This window comes from Monodon monoceros, unplaced genomic scaffold, assembly GCF_005190385.1.
Source record: "Monodon monoceros isolate NGI ecotype Baffin Bay Population unplaced genomic scaffold, NGI_Narwhal_1 Super_Scaffold_12, whole genome shotgun sequence".
NCBI lineage: Eukaryota > Metazoa > Chordata > Mammalia > Artiodactyla > Monodontidae > Monodon > Monodon monoceros.
The window spans coordinates 157165157-157182894 of record NW_021703768.1 but is presented as its reverse complement, the minus strand read 5'-3'; the positions used below and the strand labels follow the sequence as shown (position 1 = coordinate 157182894).

The 17738-nt window shown below is 63.6% G+C and overlaps 3 protein-coding genes across 6 annotated transcripts; 1 reads left to right on the top strand and 2 right to left on the bottom strand.

Moving 5' to 3' along the window:
• The first annotated feature begins 747 nt into the window (after positions 1–747).
• JSRP1 (junctional sarcoplasmic reticulum protein 1) lies at positions 748–3550 on the top strand. The gene is made up of 6 exons (XM_029218486.1): positions 748–865; positions 1252–1289; positions 1435–1564; positions 1948–2118; positions 2809–2900; positions 3008–3550. Exons 1-6 carry the CDS (start codon positions 748–750, stop codon positions 3467–3469), a joined length of 1011 nt encoding a protein of 336 aa, XP_029074319.1. The 3' UTR covers positions 3470–3550.
• Positions 3551–3767: 217 nt separating this feature from the next.
• AMH (anti-Mullerian hormone) lies at positions 3768–7026 on the bottom strand. The gene is made up of 5 exons (XM_029218513.1): positions 6083–7026; positions 5383–5525; positions 5061–5169; positions 4784–4946; positions 3768–4698 (listed from the first exon to the last, which is right to left on the bottom strand). Exons 1-5 carry the CDS (start codon positions 6543–6545, stop codon positions 3840–3842), a joined length of 1737 nt encoding a protein of 578 aa, XP_029074346.1. The 5' UTR covers positions 6546–7026; the 3' UTR covers positions 3768–3839.
• Positions 7027–7253: 227 nt separating this feature from the next.
• SF3A2 (splicing factor 3a subunit 2) lies at positions 7254–17689 on the bottom strand. 4 transcript variants are annotated; one of them, XM_029218464.1, is made up of 9 exons: positions 17506–17689; positions 12744–12908; positions 11128–11199; positions 10353–10399; positions 10044–10153; positions 9029–9078; positions 8808–8948; positions 8261–8329; positions 7254–8174 (listed from the first exon to the last, which is right to left on the bottom strand). In XM_029218464.1, exons 2-9 carry the CDS (start codon positions 12867–12869, stop codon positions 7395–7397), a joined length of 1395 nt encoding a protein of 464 aa, XP_029074297.1. In that variant the 5' UTR covers positions 12870–12908; positions 17506–17689; the 3' UTR covers positions 7254–7394. The 4 variants fall into 4 exon arrangements, with proteins under 4 accessions (XP_029074297.1, XP_029074299.1, XP_029074300.1 ...); XM_029218466.1 differs by having other exon boundaries at positions 17500–17519; XM_029218467.1 differs by lacking the exon at positions 17506–17689 and adding an exon at positions 15181–15199.
• Positions 17690–17738: the final 49 nt, after the last annotated feature.

Sequence of the window (17738 nt, the reverse complement as noted above, 5' to 3'; positions counted from 1 at the left end):
TGTGGAAGCCAACAGACGGGTTTGGCTCCAGCTCTGCACAACCTCTGGCCCACGGCTCCACCTCCAGCCTCAGTTTCTTCATCTGCCCTATGGGAGCAGAGATGGCCAGAGGAGGCGGCGACCCCAGCGTTGGGGTCTGGAGGCCCGGGACCCCTGCCCCTGCCTGCCAAGGCCAGAACCAGGCTGGTCCCGGCTGCTGGGGCTTGAGCTCCTACACCCAGGGTGTCTGGGGGGAGGCTGGGTGCCAGGAATAGGGGGTGAGGATGGTCCAAAGGGAGACCCCAGGAGGGCAAGGGCCTAGGAGGGGCTGGGCCCCACACTGGCCTGTCCTGCTGGCCTCAGGCACTGGATAAAAATAGTCGCTGGTCTCTGAGAACATGAGCCGACCCTGGAGCCAAGGGTTCCGGTTTGGGCTCTTTGCTCACCTCTGTGTGACCATGGCCAGAACCCAGCCCACTCTGGGCCCCAGCAGCCCAGCAGCCTGTCAGGAGGGGTCCTGAGGCAGGCCTGAGGGGGGCAGGGAGAGTGCCTGGCGGAGGGCTGTGGTCGTGCCCTGCGTGTGAAGCTACCTAGGAAAGGTGGCTCCAGGCAGAGGGACAAGGAAGGCGGTGTGGGGAGGTAGGGAGCCCCCTTCTCCCCAGGTCAGGCCCAGGCCCAGGCCCATACCAGGGGCTCAGCAAATGCAGGCTGCCTCTTCCCCCTCCCCCCCAAGCCAGACTCTGGACCTGCTGCTTCTCAGACGTCTCCATGACAACCAGGGCCTTGGAGGAGTTGGATGGAGGCCTGGGCAGTTGCCAAGTGGACGAGGACCTCTCTGCACTGGCTGACCCCTGCCCAGGTCGGCCCCGGGAGGACAGGGCTCAAGGTAGCCAAGAGGGTACCACAGGATGAAGCCCACGCCCCCATCCTCCTGTTGAGCCAGGTGGCTCACCTTCAGGGACCAGGACTTGGCCTCCCACACTGGACTGACTTAAACCATGCCCCCCATTTCCAACCTGTGTCCATTAGTGTGTCGGGGGTTTGTAAAGAGCCCAGAGAACACAGGTGCTGGGCCACACAGGTCAGGGTTTGAATCCCAGCTTGGCAGTGACGTGCTGTGTGCCTTCATGCAAGGCTGCCTCTGCGTCTGTCTGCTTTCTAATCTGCAGAACGGGAGCAGTCACCTGCCCCTCACCCAGCAGAACTGAGCGGAGGGTGGGATCAGCCTGGGGGTTTCCACGACTGTGACTGTCCCTCTTTTCCTGCCAACAGCGACATCCAGGCTGGCCGACTCCAGCAGCTGGCCCCGTGTGAGTAGCCAGGGCCCTGGGGTTTCAGCCCAGGGTGCCCCTAGAGTAGGGGACATGTTGGCCAAGAGGGTGCGTTTCTGCAGCCCATTGGAAGGGTTTGGTCTCCCTTAGGGAAACACCCAGGATGACATGTTACTCCCCACAGGATTCTCAGGAGCCGGCAGCTGAGGGCAGCCCCGCAGGCGGTGTGGATGCTTGGCCCAAGAAAACAGAAAAGGAGCCTATGGACAAAGTGGCCTCCGGACCGGGTAAGGAGAGGCTGAAAGCAGGAGCAAGTGGGTTTCCGGGAGGCAGGGGTGACGTGGGGGGTTGGGTGTGGACCAGCATGGGGGTGGGGGATCGGTCCTGGGCTGGGTCCTTGGATCTGGGGGGCAGGGTGATAGCGTGCATGGGGCTCCTGACTGGGGGGTGTCTGGGTGTCACAGGCCGTAACTCAGTGGGCTGTGGGAGCCTCTGCTAATTCATGATAACACCAGCTTAGGTGCCACTAAGCTTCAGCTAATTATCTTCTAGAATATTCTCGGCATCCCAGTGAAGCGGCCAATCCCGCAGGGCTTAGTTCCTCGGCCCAGGGCCGCACAGCCGGGCAGGGCAGAGCTGAGTTTAGCCGCGGGTCGGCCCCACGCGGCCTGCGCCCAGCCCGCACTTGCTCCCGCAGGCCCCCGGAGCCCCGCGCAGAAGAAGGCGCAGGCCGCGCCGCCCTCGCAGCCGCCGCCCACGCCCCCGGTCCTGAGCGAGGAGCTGCTCTGGGGACACCTGACGCTCAACAAGTGCCTGGTGCTCGCCTCGCTCGTGGCGCTGCTGGGCTCCGCCTTCCAGCTGTGCCGAGGTGAGCCTGCGCCGCAGCACGTGGTTACTCCCTCCCGGAAGCGCGGACAGCCCAGGGGGCGGGTCTGTGCGCTCCCACTCTAGGCCGTGCGCGCCCCCTTCCCCCCAGTATGGACCTTGTGAGTGAGGGGGAGTTCCCCCGCCCCGTGCACCTCCTGCTCAGGGACGGACTGACCTTGTGCACCCCGACGGTCGCGCCCGAGTCCCTCTATCCAGCACCAGCTTTGACCCCCGCCTCCCATAGACCTTAAGAGGAGCCCTGCCCCCCCACCCCCCAGCAAGGACCTCGGTGCACCTCCCTTTCCCGGTGACCGACCCTCACCGCCCCCCGACTCCCACCCCGGGCCTTGTAGGCCCGGGATGGGCGTGTGCGCCCCCGTTCGGTAGCGTGCTGCTTTCTCTGTGCGCCAGGGCGGGCGCTCCTGCGTCCCTCAGAGAAACGGGAGCATCCTTTTGCAGCCTGAATGAGGGAGGTTTGAAGGGAAGGTCATCGCAGCAGCGGAGACTCGGAACCCCTTCCCAGGGCTCGGAGGGACCCAGCCCAGCCTCAGCGTACCCGGTGGGGTCCGGCTGGGCCCCCTTGCATGTCCCCAGGGAGAGGGGTCTCTGGGGGCAAGGGCGGGGATGGACGGTGTGCAGTGGTCGGTCCCCTGGGCCAGGCTGTTTCGCATCCCCTCCCGTCCCCTCCCAGAGGCCGTGGCGGGGGAGGCGGAAGCCCCTGCTCCTGTCCCTGAGCCGTGGGTCCCGCCAAGCTCGTCCCTGAAGGAGCCAGCGTCACCCCTGGTAAGCACTTCCTCAAGTGACCTGTCAGTGGGGCCTTCACTGGGGGAAGGGGCCTGGGCCGTGGAACTCTGTGCCGACCCCACCACCCCACACTGTCCACATTGCAGCCAAAGTCTGTGGCCTGGACCCCCGCACTGGGATCGCTCGAGCCCCCGGCGAAGGTAGAGGAAAGGGCCGCGGTTCCCAGGAGCAGCGGGGCTGCAGGGAAGGACAAAGGGGAGTCTGAGGAGGCCGCTGAGGAGGAGCGTGTGCCGCTTGCTGACCGAGGGCCCAAAGAGAGGCGGAAGAAGGCGGAGAGGCTGAGAAAGGAGAGGCCCCGGAAGGAGAGACCACAGAAGGAAGAGAGGCCGAGGAGGGAGAGATCCCGGAAAGAGGAGAGGCCGCGGGCTGCCGGGGAGGCCCTACCCCGACGCTGGGAGGCGCGCGAAGGGGGCCATCGGGCATGGGCGGGAGAGTCCAGAGACCCCGAGCATAGGAAGAGGCAGGCCTGGGCCTCCCCGCGGCGCCCCGATGAGGAGGACCGGCCTCCCGGCCGCCAGAAGCACCACGCGGGCAAGGGGCGGGACTGAGCCAGACCTGGGTCCTGCGCGGGGGTCCCTGAACCTCTGCTCGACCGCCCCGCAGTTCCAGCAAATAAAGCGAGCGCTGTGGTCCCCCTCATCGCCTGCTCCTTTGTGCCTGGACTCCAGAACCTGCCCGGGGCCTGAATGACAGGGATGGGGAGCTTTAGGCGGCTGGGGAGGGGGCGGGGGCGGGGGCAGGGAGGCAGTGGGTGCCAACGGGGAGGACGCGGCCCTGACCGCCAGAGGAGAAATGGGGAAGGAGGCCTCCGCCTGTCCCCAGACATGCACGGACACCACAACCGCGTGCTTTCTGGTCTTTATTGGGAGCGATGAAGGGGTCCGAATAAATATGGGCCGGCCGGAGCACGGCGCGGGGTCACCGGCAGCCGCACTCGGTGGCCACCATGTTGGGCACGTGGTGCGCGCTGATGCGCTCCTCGGACAGGCTGATGAGGAGCTTGCCGGCGTAGGCCGTGGGCACGCAGCAGGGCGGGCGCGCCAGGGCGGCGCCGCGGGCCTGCATCTTCAGCAGGAGCACCACGTGGTTGCCGTACCGCGGGTTGCGGTCCGATTGCGGCCAGCCGCACGCGCCCTGGCAGTTGTTGGCCTGGTACGTCTCGGGGATGAGCACCGAGCGCTCGGCGCGGAGGTCCACGCTCAGCTCGCGCAGCCCGCACGGCCCGTCGGTGGCCGCGGCGCCGGCGCTGCGCTGCGCCCGTGCCGACCCGCTCCGCTCCCGCCCGCGCCACTCGGCGCGCAGGCCCTGCAGCGCTTTCAGCAGCAGCAGCGCGCGCAGCGGACCGCCGGGGCCGACCGGGTTCCCCGGGCACAGCGCCAGTAGGCGTGCCAGCAGCGGGGTGGCGGCGGGCGGCAGCCCCGGGAGGCCGCGCAGTTCCGCGGCCGCCGCCTGAAGCTCGGCGGCTACCCTGCGCGCTAGGCCCGCGGCCCACAGCGCGGACGCCGGACCCTGCAGTGGCGCGGGGACCCCGGGGGTGGCTGCCGTGGGCGGCAGCAGCAGCAACAGCGGCTCCTCGCCGTCGAGCAGGCGCTCCAGCGCCGCGGGGTCCGACAGGTTGACCTGGCCCTGCGGGAAACCGGCCAGCGAGCCCGGGTCCAGAGCCAGACGCGGCGGCGAGGCTCGGGACGCGGGTCCCCGCAGCGCGCGCACCAGGCGCGTGAGCGTCTCCAGGAAGGGATCGGCGCTGGGCGGTACCTCCTCGGGCTCTGGGGACGGCCTGGACGGCAGAGTGGGGGATCATGAGGGCGCAAGGCTGCGCCGCCCCCAACTCCCCGCGCCCCCAGGCCCGGGCCCGCGCGCACCTGGTCTGCGGGAAGGGCACCGAGTCCAGCTGGCCCTGCGCGGGCATCGGCGTGGGAGCCCGCGGCGGCGGCAGCAGGAGCAGCGCCGGGGTCATCCGTGTGAAGCAGCGGGAGTCGGCGCCGAACAGCAGCGCCTGCAGCTGGGCGGTGCTCAGAGGCGCACCTGCGAGGGGAGGCGCGTACGCGGCGCTGCTTCAGCGCCGGGAGTCTGGGGGTCGAGGACAGCCGTCCCCACCACGCTCCGCAGCATCCCTGTCCCTGTCTGGGCGAGACCTACCGTTTCCGCGGCGCCGCAGGGTCAGGGCGAGCCCAGGCCCGCGCCAGGCCGCCTCGGGGCGTCCCACAACCAAGGGCAGGTAGCTGGAGTCCCGGCTCAGGCAGAGGCTCTGCGGAAATGGGGGCTCAGCCAGGCAGTGGGCGCGCGGGGCGCCAGCCCTGCTCTGCCTGCTGCCCTTAGCATCCCTTCAAAATTCCAACCTGGGCACTTGCAGCCTTTTTGTTAAACCCAGTTAAAAAAATCAACAAAACCGTAACCCCTTCCTCGCCCTGAGTGAGGGCTCCTGGTGGCCCAGGGGCAGTCCCCTTCAACTCCCTGGTACCTGGGCGCCGGGCAGCCCGGCCCCGGTGACGGTGACCTCCGGGCCAGGCCCTGGGTACAGCACCATCAGCGCCAGCTCTTCGGGGCTGGCTCCTCCAGGTGGAGGCTCCTGGAACCTCAGCGAGGGTGTCGGCTCCCACGTCACTGCGGCCAGGACAGTGGGGAAGGGGACGCCTGAGCCCCTCCCCCAAGCCTGTCCCAGTCCTGCAGGAGGGAGAGCCCCCACCCCACCCAGAGCCCCGCGGAACCTAGTGGGAGAGGCTTGACGCCCCTGGACCCCAGGTGTAGGGCTTCCTTGGGACACGGGTGGCCTGGGAGAAGTGACAGACACTGTGGGCAGTGGGGTGGAGCCCTTGGGGTCTCTTGGTCTGGGGATGTCCTGGGGTAAAGCCCTTCCTTGTAGTGTGTCTGAGGCCAGCGGTCCCTGGGGACAGGCCCCCTGGGCAGCCTGGTCGGGGAGTGGGCGGAGGGGCCCTCCTCGGCTGGACCTTCAGGCTGTGCTGGCCCTGCCCCCTGTGGCTCCCAGGTCCGCGGAGAGGGGACCCTCCCCAGGCACTGCAGGAGGACTTGCTGCCCCAGGCAGGGCAAAGATAAGATCACCCACCTCTGTGGCCATCAGCCTCCACTTCCTGAGGGTTCTCCCACCCCGGGGCACCAGAGCCGGCCCCCCGCCCAGGCCCCCGGGTTAGGGCCCCACGTACCTTCCTCCAAATGTAGGACCACCAGCCGCCGCCCCCCGGGCCCCCCAAGCCATGCCTGCAGCTGCTGGAGATGGGGCAGGGCGGGCTGCCCGTCTCTTGGGGGGCAGACTGCAAAGGTGGCCAGGTCCCGGGGCCCCCAGTGGGCGCGCCGCACGGCCTCTAGGAACACCCGCTCGTAGCTGCTCAGGGCCCCCACCACCCGCAGGGGAGCACTGCTCCTGTTGCCACCCCCATCCAGGGTCACCAGGCACAGGGGGTCCCGAGGGCTGCCTGGTGGCCAGACGCCAGGGGGTGGCCAGTCCCAGTCTTGGTGCAAGATGAGCCCTCCGCCTCCGCCGCCTGGGGTTGGCTCCCTGGGCAGGGCCGGGGTGCTGGGGACCTCTCCCCTGAGGGTCCTGGCCCCCAGCAGGGCCCCCACTGCCAACAGCACCAGGGCCAGCTGAGAGAGAGGTGGACCCTGCATCGTGGGAGCTTGGAGGGGCCGGGCTGCCCCAGCTTATATGGGGGAGCAAGAATGTTTGTGCCAGAAGGCGGCCCCTATCTCCTTCAGGGATGTGACCTTGGGGGCCAGTGCCCGCTGTGAGCCCAGGCAGGCCGGCAGCCTCCTGAAAGCCCCTTCTGTTCCGGCCCAGCTGCCTATCTATCTTCTTCTCACCAGTGCTACAAAGTGTGGCCTGTGACCCATTTGTCAAAATGTCCTTGACGAGTTTTCCCCTTTAGGGCCAGGAGCAGGAATGTGAGCAGGCAGTGAATGGCCCAAACGATCAACAATTTGGGGGGGTGGAGGGTGCTGGAGGAGGGCAGAGGTGCAGAGCCCCTGCCCCACAGGACCACTGGGTAGGTGGGGGGCGACCCCCCACACCCACTGCACGCTCGCTCGCCACGCCTTCGGGGCCCACAGAGACCCCCAAGGAGAGCGAGCAGCCTTTGCTCTGCTCTCCTCCCAGAGGGCGACCCCAGACCCACTGCTGGCCAGCAGGGTCTGTCCTTACCCAGCAGCCTCTAGGGCACAGCATTGCCAGCAGCCACCCCCTGGGGTCCTGGTGGGGCCCCGACCCTGAGCCACCCCCATAGGTGGCAGAGGGCAGCCGTGCGTGTTCACCCACAGCGAGTGGGTGCTTCCCGCCCACTCGCCTGCCGGCCGGCCCACCCACCCACCAGCCAGCCCACACAGCAGTGCACTCCAAGGTTAGCAGAGACTCTTTAATGGGCTCTGGGAACACGGCCCAGCCCTGTACAAAAAACTCAACTTCACTGTGGGGGGCGGAACACAGGAAAACAAGGCCAGACTTGCTGGGACAGGGGTGGCTTTTCAGTTGGTGGGGGGAGGCGGAGGAATGTTCCCAGGGCCTTCGGAGGGCAGCGGGGGCCTCAGCATCGGAGGCATGGGAGTTGGGGGGTGCACCCCGGGATTTGAGGGGTGAACTCCAGGAGGCTGGGGATGGACCCCAGGAGCTGGAGGATGGACCCCAGGAGCTGATGGGTGGACCCCAGGAGGTGGGGGGTGGACCCCAGGAGGCTGGGGGTGGATCCCTGGGGCTGGGGGGTGGACCCCGGGAGCTGGTGGATGGACCCCCGGGGCCTGGGGGTGAACTGCAGGAGCTGGTGGGTGCACCCCTGGGGCCTGGGGGTGAACCCCAGCAGATGGGGGAGGATGGACCCCGGGGGCTGGAGGGTGGACCCCTGGTGCTGGAGGGTGGACCCCCGGGGCTGGGGGATGGACCCCCGGAGCAGGGGGGTGGACCCCAGATGCTGGTGGGTGGACCACTGGTGCCGGTGGGTGGACCCCAGGAGCTGAGGGGTGCACTCCAGACGCCGGGGGGTGGACCACTGGTGCTGGGGGGTGGACACCGGGAGCTGGTGGGGGCAGCTGAGGAGGGCCCGGGGGCCCCGAGGACGCAGGCCCACTGGGCGGCATGGGGGGCAGGGGCAGGCCTCCTGGCGGGGGCGGGGGCAATGACTCGGGCAGTGGTGGCCGAGGGGGCAAACCATTCATCAGCGGGGGTGGGGGCCGCTTCACCCCAGGAGGCCCTGCGGGGAGGCTCGGCGGGGCCGGTGGCTTCTCCATCTTAAAGTGGAACTGGAGGAAAAACTGGACAGAAAGGAGAGGCTGAGCGCGGCCCCTGGGCCTTGGGCTGGGAGAAGGTTCGGCAACTGCCTGGACCTGCAGTGACTCACCTGCTTAGTTTCCCGGTTCCAGTGAGTCCAAAACTTGCCTTCAGCCTTGTCAATCTCCCTGCTTGGCACCTGCGTGGGGTGGAGCAGGGGGCAGAGACGGGCCTTCAGGACCACGAGATGGCCCGGCTGAGGAGGCCCTTCTGTGAGGGAACAGGGTCTAGCTTGGGGGTAACAGAGTCGACTGATGTCCTTGCTCCACCGCTCAGCAAACCTGCAACCCTGAGAAAGCTGTGATCTACGCTATGCCATTAACGTTCATCTGGGGACCAGATCCGGTCATGGAATCCACGAACAGCCAGCAGCAGGGACACCTTACTGCTGGGGCCATGTCAGGGGTCTCTGCTTCTGGGCGGACACCCACCTCGGACGCCCAGCCCCCAGCCCTCGCGCTGCCTTGTCCTTTGCCACCCTCTCAAGAGGCAAGGGCCCAGAGGGATACCCCTGGCCCTGGCAGGAAGGGGCATCCTGGAGTGGGCTAGAGGCCAGCTGCCCGCATGGAGCAAACTCCTCGGCCGGCTCCCCACCTCTCGGGGGTCCAGTGCGCTACCTTGAAGGCGATGGTCTCGTAGGGCTCGGCGGCCATGAGCAGGTACTGCCAGCGTCGGTCCGGAGGCTCGATCCTCTGCTCGTAGGCAGACATGAAGCGGTGGCGGGGCATGATGCCCTCGGCAATCTCGGGGTAGTCGATCTGTGGGGACACGGCCGGGTGGCAGCACTGCCTCTCAGGGAGCCCCTCCCCTCAGAACTGGGTCCCCAGCCTTTGCTCACCTGGAATAGGAGGCTCTGCTGACCCATCTCCGTGTCCCTCTGCTTGGTCACTGCAACACAGGAGGTGTCAGGACCAGCTAAGGGGCCCTGGGGCTGGCCTAACACCACCCACAAACGGGAGAGCAGGCCTGGGGGTGGTCACCTGGCTGGGGAAGCACAAGAGCCATCCGCAGCTGGACGGGCACCACCCAGGGCTGGGAGGGCTGCACCCCGGGTGCCATCTGCCCCAGATCACACGGGTGGGGGTGGGGGTGGGAGAGAGGCCTCCCCACTGCCCGCCCCCCCACCTGGGGAGCATTGAGTGTGAGGGTCAAGACTGTGCCCCCACTTCTGGGAGAGGGTGCCCACTGCCAGAGCTCTGTGGCTTTGGGCTGCTTTCCATACGGGTGCTCAGTCTCTCCCCGCCACAGCCAGGAAGACGCCAGATGGCCTGGACTGGCCAGAAAGCCTGTGGTGGCCTCCCCAGGGAAACAGTGCCATCCCTGTCCTGGCTCACCAAGCAGGCCCACCCAGGGCCTTTGCACGCCACGCCCCGAAATGCCAGCCACACGCAGGATGTCCCCACCTTAGCAGGACGCCTACCAGGTGGCCTGCCGTCCCCCCCCCGGCACACGGTCCCCTTTATCCCCTGTGCTCCAGCTGGGCCGCCTGACTGGCTTTCCGAACCAGGCGACACAGGCGCTGCTGCACGCGCAGACCTTCCCCCTCCCCTTCCTTTCTCCTCAGGTGAAGAAGAGCCAGCACCCAGTTCCGTGGTCAGAGGAGAGAGCCACACCAGGGCCCACGCTCACGTCCCACAAGCTCACCCACCTTTGCTAGGAGCGTAAAGAATAAGGACACTGCCCCTCCTCCGGCATGTGTGTGAAAGTTCACGGTGGGAAGGCGGGTCCCGGCCCCCAGGGAAGAAAGCCCTCTGACAGGAAGCAAGTGGAGACACTCCCCAGAGGCGGATGGTGTGGGTGTGGGTGTGGGTGTGGATGGGTGTGGGGCTGCCAAGGCCACAGAGCATTCTTACCTTTGTAGCCCGGGCGGCCGATCTTCACGAACTTCTTCACCTCCACCTTGACCTTCTCTGGCGCCGGCTGGGCGGGGGCCTCCTTGGCCTCCTTGGCTGCTCGCCGGGCCCTGCAGGTGGGACGGACATGGGGCTGAGGCCCCTCCACACAGGCCGCCAAGGCCATAGGCCCAGGTGCCAGGAGTGCCACCCCCCTGCCCTGCCCCAGCCAACCTTGGAGCTTCGAGGTCAGGGGGGACGGGGGTCAAGTGAGGTGACAGCTCTGGTGGGGGTGAGCGCCGGGTATGGGAAGGGGCGTGAGGTACTCACAAGTTGGTCTGATGCTTTTTCCCTTGGGTGTGCGCGAGGTAACTCCCCTAGAACGGGAGAGGGACGCACAGCTCAGGGCAAAGCGAGTGGGGAGGTGCCGTAGGCACCCGATCGCTGCTGAGTAGCCGAGCGCTAGTGGGTCTGCACACAGGGGAACGAGACCCCCAAAAGCCGGGGGTGAGGCGGGCCTCCGGAGGGTGCGACGCGGGCAGTCTTGCAGCTGCTGGGGTGCAGTGTGGGCTGTGGACACTGCTTGGAAGTGGTGGGGAAACCCGGGAGTGATCATGTGATTCCATCTCCACGATGCCCCAGGGATGAGACACGCGAATCAGTGGTTCTCAACGGGGGCCGGTGGTGGGGGCGGTTTCTGACCCCCGGGGACAGCACGCCCAGGACGGTCCTCCCCGGAGGATGAGCAGCCCCAATGCCGCGGGGAGACCCTCCCGTATCAGGCTGTTCAATTCAGTGCTGCCGTCCGGGGCTGGCAACCACCAGAAACAAAGCACGTCCTCCACACGAGAAAAGGGACAAAGGGACCTACTGGTGCCAGGAGAGGGGCCCAGCGTGAGGGAGCATCAGACTCTCGCCTGCTTCAAAGGCGCAAACTAGAGCCACACCGGCTAGACTTCACGACCCTGATCCTGACGTGGAACGTCCCAGGGTGTCCCCACGTTCCCAGATACACATCTGTGGCAACGGTGCCACCGGTACTGAAGGACTCGGCAAGTCCACAGCAGCACAGGTGGGGCGGGGTGGGGCAGGGGCGGGGCCACACCTCATTGTTGTGCAGCGTCAGGCACAGCTTGCACTCGTAGGAGCCCAGATGGTTCTTCATGAAGTACGGGTCCTGCGGAGGGAAGCACGCTTGTTATGCAGTGGGAGGGAGGGGCCCTGGGGACCCCGCAGAAGCACGGCTGCCCCTGGCGGGTGCTGAGAGAACACCACTCTCTTCAGGGCAAACGCTCGCGGCGGGGGAGGGGGCGCAGAGGACAAGCAGGAGTCCCCAAGGCAGCACCGCAGAGTCCACTGGGTGGGGCTGGGGCTGACCACGCGCCCCTGCAGCAAGCTCCAGGGAAGGGTCCTCCGGGAGCCCTGGCCCCACGTCCTCGGCAGCCTGGGGTCCAGGAGGCAGAGCCGAAACAGCACCGCTGCTCATCCATCTCCATGGCGCCGACCAGGCCAGCACTCCTCGTGCCGCAGCACAGCCGCACGCGGGCAGAGAAGCAAGCGGACCAACCCGAGGCCCTAGGAGACCCTGTCTCTGCACATCCCGTGAGTGGGGCAGGGGCTCCAGGGCCAACTGGTGACCACTCAAGAGGCGCAGAGCAGACGGCAGGGGTTCAGGTCCCAACTCCACCGCCCAGAGACCGTGTCGTCATTGGCGATGACAATCCCACCCTCAACTCTGTTTCCTCATCTGGAAAATGGGAAGAGTAACAGAACTGACCTCCCAGGCCAGGCCTGTGAGGGGCTTTGGGAGTATCAGGCACACGGTGAGGGCTCGACACACCTCAGGGCATTTCAAAGTCTAAGAGGACCTATACACTGAACACCAAGGGGCACATCGAGGGCAACTCTGCCTCCAGGGTCCACTGGGCAATGTCTGGGGACGTCAGTCGTTGTCACGAGTTGGGGGCTCCTGGCATCAAGTGTGGAGGTGAGGGTGCTGCTCCACACCCAACAGCGCCCGTGACAGCCCCCACGCCCCAGGGAATGACCCGGCCGCACCTCCAAGCTGAGAAACCCTTAGTCAGTTATTCGCGAAAAACTTGGGTCTGCTCCCTGCTCACACTGGACACCAGGATAAATCCCCGATGCTCAGCTGGTGTAAACCAGGTGGGCCCCCATCATCTGTATCACCTCCTCTTCCTCCCACTCAGGTGTGGACTGAAATGTGTACAGCATCCCAGGACCACAGAGATCAGATGGTCATGGAACCCAGTCTCCTGCGGTCAGTGGAATCCCTATCCCTGGGGTCTCACCGGAGGTGATTCCGCCCCCCAAGGGACACTGAGCGACATATAGGGACATCTGTGGCCACTGTGACTGGGGAGCTCCTGGCATCTGGCACGGGGGCAGGGCAGGGATGCTGCTGCACACCCCACAGCGCCCAGGGGGACCCACATACGTATCCCCAGGGCCGAGGCGGAGGCCTGTCTCCCTACAGCTCTGTACGGATAAGCTGCTGTCTTTCGCTGCCCGTGGTGCCATCAGGGCCCCCACCACTGGCGACTCCCCACACCTCTGGCTAAGTATAGCTTCCTGTGGTAACAGACCCTTCAAACGTGGGGCTACAAACAGCAGCCGGCCTCTGGTGGACACTGAGAGCTGCCACTCCAGGTGAAGCTCCCTGGTGCAGGGTGGGCACAGGCGGTGTGAGGGCACGTGTACCTTGTTGATGTCGATGGTTTCCAGGGCCAGCTGCCGGAGGCGCTCCCTACGGTCCCGGTTGCTCTCAGAGGAGGAGGCCACGCCCCCACTCCCGGTCTTGCCTCCGGGGCGATGCTGGAAGTCCATGGTGAGGACCCTGGGGCTCTACCAGACCAGAGAGGAAACCTATGGAGGCCAAGAGGCGGCTGTGAGGCTGCGCAGGAGGCCTCGCCCTCCTGGTTCAGCCTCATCCCCCACCCTGCTCTCGCAGCTCTCAGCCTCATGCCCACGCTTTACCAAGTCTCTTCCAGTGGCCGAGGGTCCACTATGGGCCAGGCACATGGAAATGAGGAAGAAGGAAAAACAGGGCATCTCCAGGTGACCTTGTGGGTGGACTGAGGAAGTCCCCCCAGCCTGTGCAAAGGCCCAAGGACCCGAAATGGCAAAGGGCAAAATGAGACCAAGGTCTCACTAATTAGTCTCACCTCCTCCAAGAAGCCTCCCCAGACCACCCAAGCCCATGCTGTTCACTCCCTCCTCTGAATTCCCTTTCTGATTGTCTTACACTTACTTCTCTCAGCCTAAATTCTGCTTCGCTGGCTCAGCTGTACATTTGCTGGAAACAAGGAACACACCTACCAACCTATCCCCCCGCCACTGCCTAACGCACAAGATGTTCACGGCTCGTTCGCGGCTGAGGAAGGCTCTCCCGAGCCCTTGATGTCTCTTCCAGCCCAGCCACTGTTTCCCACCCTCCTTCAGGCTCAGCTCAGACCCAACCTCCAGGAACCTCTCTCATCTTACACTCCCTTTCCCACTGGTCAATGTTGGCCCCAGGCCCCTGGCATCTTGTCTCTGTTGGGGTAAATTCACAGGGATGGGGCCCAGGAGTGACTATGACCCCTGCCAAAGATGGCCCCATCTCAATCTCAAGGGTTCCTGGACGTGTCACCTCACGGGGCAGAGGAGACTTTGCAGGTGGGGTTAAGTTAAGGCCCCTGAGAAGGGGAGGACCCTGGATTCCCCAAGGGGCCTAGTGTCATCACAGGGTCCTCATAAGAGGGAGGCAGGAGGGTCAGAGGCAGAGAGAGACGGGAGATGCTGCGCTGCTGGCTGCGAGGATGGAGGAGGGGCCGCGAGCCAGGGATGCAGCGCCTCTAGAAGCTGGAAAAGGCGGAACCGATGCTCCCCTGGAGGCTCCAGAAGAAATAAAGCTCAGTGAGACTCACAATGAACTCCTGACCTCCAGAGCTGCATCATGAACTTAGGTCGTTTAAGCCACTAAGTCGGTGGTGGTTTGCTGCACCGACCACAGGAAACTAACAGTCCAGGCACCAGCCAGCTGTGCCATCGACCGGCAGTGTGACTTGATGAGTTTACAAAAACCTCACATATGGTGAGGCTGCAGAATCCCAGGACTAGACTTTTTATTTCACGCCAAGTCCACCCAGAGCCGCCAACTGGTAAAGGCAAAACACTACCAGAGCCAAGAGTTCCAGTCAGTTTGGGGGGAGCCCAGTCTCTCCTCAAGCAGCCAGAACAAGCTCTTGTCCTAGCCGGGAGTGCGCGCCACAGGTGTCGTGAGAGCACCTGTGGAGAGGATCCGACTGGCTCAGGAAACCCAAACGCAAGCAAGTACTTAATCACTCACCACGTTACAGTGAGTGCCAGTAGCTATCAGAGACTGAGATGAGGCCAGAGAGAAAAGGGGGGAGGTCCATCAAAACTCATCTGCTAGGGCTTCTCTGGTGGCGCAGTGGTTAAGAATCCGCCGGCCAATGCAGGGGACATGGGTTCGAGCCCTGGTCTGGGAAGTTCCCACATGCCGCGGAGCAACTAAGCCCGTGCGCCACAACTACTGAGTCTGCGTTCTAGAGCCCGCGAGCCACAACTACTGAAGCCCGCGTACCCAGAGCCCCTGCTCCACAACAGGAGAAGCCACCGCAATGAGAAGCCCACGCACCACAACGAAGAGTAGCCCCCGCTCGCCGCAACTAGAGAAAGCCCACACAGCAACGAAGACCTGATGCAGCCAAAAAAAAAAAGACAACAAAAAACCCACCCGCTAAGCAGGCAACACCCCTTCCCCTGGTCTGTGTCCAGCAGGCAGGAGACCTAGCTGGTGCTCCCAGCCCAGGGGAGATCAGGAGTCTTTTCTGGGAAGAGAGCACCAGAGACAGTATTCTCAGACACTGACGGTTGGGGGCCCCCACACTCCCCAAACCCCAGCCCTCTGCCAGGCCCACTGAGCTCGCTAGATGAGAAGCACTACTCTCCATGCAGACTGGTAACTTAACATAAACAGACGCAAAGAAACGTGTGTATCAGAGAACAAAGAAACCTGGTGGAAACATCAATAGAAGATGTTAACGTCCTCCCGGATGACAGGAGACGTTACCACATCGTGAAACTAGAACAGGTGCCAAAGGTGAGCGCGGTGAATTAAAACCAGACGAACCCTGAGACTTCCCTGGTGGTCCAGTGGGTAAGACTCCACGCTCCCAATGCAGGGGGCTGGGGTTCCATCCCTGGTCGGGGAACTAGATCCCCCATGCTGCAACTAAGAGTCCGCATGCCACAACTAAGACCCGGTGCAGCCTAAATAAATAAACAAATAAAGTTAAAAAAAAATAAACCTTTAAAAGTAAATACGTGATGAACCTGACAAAACAATGAATACGAGCGCTTGAATGTAAGAGTCAAAGAAGGCTTTCATAACGAAGAACAGGAAAATGAACAACAATAAGAGCAAAATAATAAGAGGCAAAACAAGAACCTAGAAATCACGAACTGAAAACAGGACGAAACGTGGACACACTACTATATTTAAAATAGATAACCAGGGCTTCCCTGGTGGCGCAGTGGTTAAGAATCCGCCTGCCAATGCAGGGGACACGGGTTCGAGCCCTGGACCAGGAATATCCCACACGCTGCGGAGCAGCTAAGCCCGTGCGCCATAACTACTGAGCCTGCGCTCTACAGCCCGCAAGCCAAAACTACTGAGCCCGTGAGCCACAACTACTGAAGCCTGCGCACCTAGAGCCCGTGCTCCGCAACAATAGAAGCTGCCACGACAAGAAGCCCGCGCACCGCAACGAAGAGTAGCCCCTGCTCGCCACAACTAGAGAAAGCCCGTGCGCAGCAACAAAGACCCGACACAGCCAAAAATAAATAAATAAAATAAATAACTTTATTCAAAAAAAAGATAATCAATACGGACCTCCTGCATAACACAGGGAACTGTGCTCAATGCTCTGCAATGACCTATATGCGAAAAGAACCTGAAAAAGAGTGGACACATGTATGTGTATAAATCACTTTACTGTACGCCTGAAACTAACACGATGTCGTAAATCAACTATAGACCCACATAAAATAACAATTAAAAAGAACAAACGTGGAGAATATCATCAAAGGAATATCCTATGAAATAAAAGAAAATACTCCAGGACTGAAAGAACCTAATTTTCAGACAAAACCAAAAAAAAACACTCTCAAACGAAGAGACCATGAAATTTCACAGCACTAGTGAAAACCTAAAGTTTCTACTAGACAGAAAGAAAATCAGAAACAAGAGGTCGGAAACCAGAACGGGACGAGACCCTTCAGGACAGCAGGGAACTCCTAAGACGGGCGATGCTTTCACAGTTCCCACCGGGGGCTTTTGATCTGGAACTTTACACCCACCCTTCTGCCTGTGAGGGTAAATGAAGCCGTTTTCAGCTAACCGAGAGCTCAATATAAAAAAATGAGTCGAGGGCTTCCCTGGTGGCGCAGTGGTTGAGAGTCCGCCTGCCGATGCTAGGGGACGCGGGTTCGTGCCCCGGTCCGGGAAGATCCCACATGCCGCGGAGCGGCTGGGCCCGTGAGCCATGGCCGCTGAGCCTGCGCGTCCGCTCCGCAACGGGAGAGGCCACAACAGTGAGAGGCCCGCGTACCGCAAAAAAAAAAAAAAAAAAGAAAAAAATGAGTCGACTTCTTCAAAAGCTACCTGATGAGCTCTGATGGAAGAAAGGGAGTAGATGAAAACAAGCCAGCCCAGGGGAGCCCGGACAGCAGGTTCTAGGACAGCTACTCAGCTGCAAGGTGGGGCTCCAGTCCCGACCGGAGCAGGAGGATGACAGCTTTGAGAGGGAAGTTTCCACGGGGGAAAGGAAAAAAGACATCCATTTGTTTCAACCTGTGGGAAAATACAACCGCTAGGCGTGTGAGGTGAAAACGCTTTGAGTACAAAGGTTTAACAACAAGCAAAGAAAATCAGGCGAATAGGAAAGGTGAAGAAGTTAATGAGCTTTGGGGGGCAGGAGGAAGAATGGTATAAGAAACCTAGACTGACAGGCGGGGAAGTCACTTAACCTCGGGGCTTCGCTTGCGAAACGGGCCCAGCTAATGGGCTCTGGTGGCCTCGGGCGCGGTGCCGGGCGCTCCGCCTCCGGACCTTCCTTTCCACTCGGTGGGCCTGGAACTGGGGCCGCCGTCACCCCTATCCAGGTGACTCCCGGACCACAGAACCAGCAAGCCAACGGACGAGTCCTAGGGGCGCAGGGAAGGCGCCACGGGAGCCGCCACCCGACCTGACCCAACCCGACCCAATGGGCCTTTGCAGCCGGAGCTCCTAGCGGGCGGGGTTGTGGGGGGGGTCGGGCCTGCCCAGCGCCGGGCGCGGGCGGGGAGCCGGCGCCCGCCCCCAGCCCGCGCCCCTGCCGAGGCGCCCCTCGCCCACTCCCCTCCTGGGAGCCCCTCGCGGTCGCCGCCCTAGCCCCCCGCGGCTCTTAACTCTCACCCGCGGCCGCACCGCCGTCGCCTATTCGGCCACCACCTCTGCCGCCACGCCGACTTCGTTCTGCACATGCGCGCCGCGGGCTAAGGAAGCACTTCCGAGGGCAAGCGGGGCGGGGTCTTCCGTGTGCGCATGCCCGACCCGCCCAGCGGCGCGGGCTAGACGCTTCGGAGGCTGGAGGACAGCGGGCAGCAGGAGTGCAGGCCGGAAGCCAAAGCGCGCGTGCGCACCGGCTC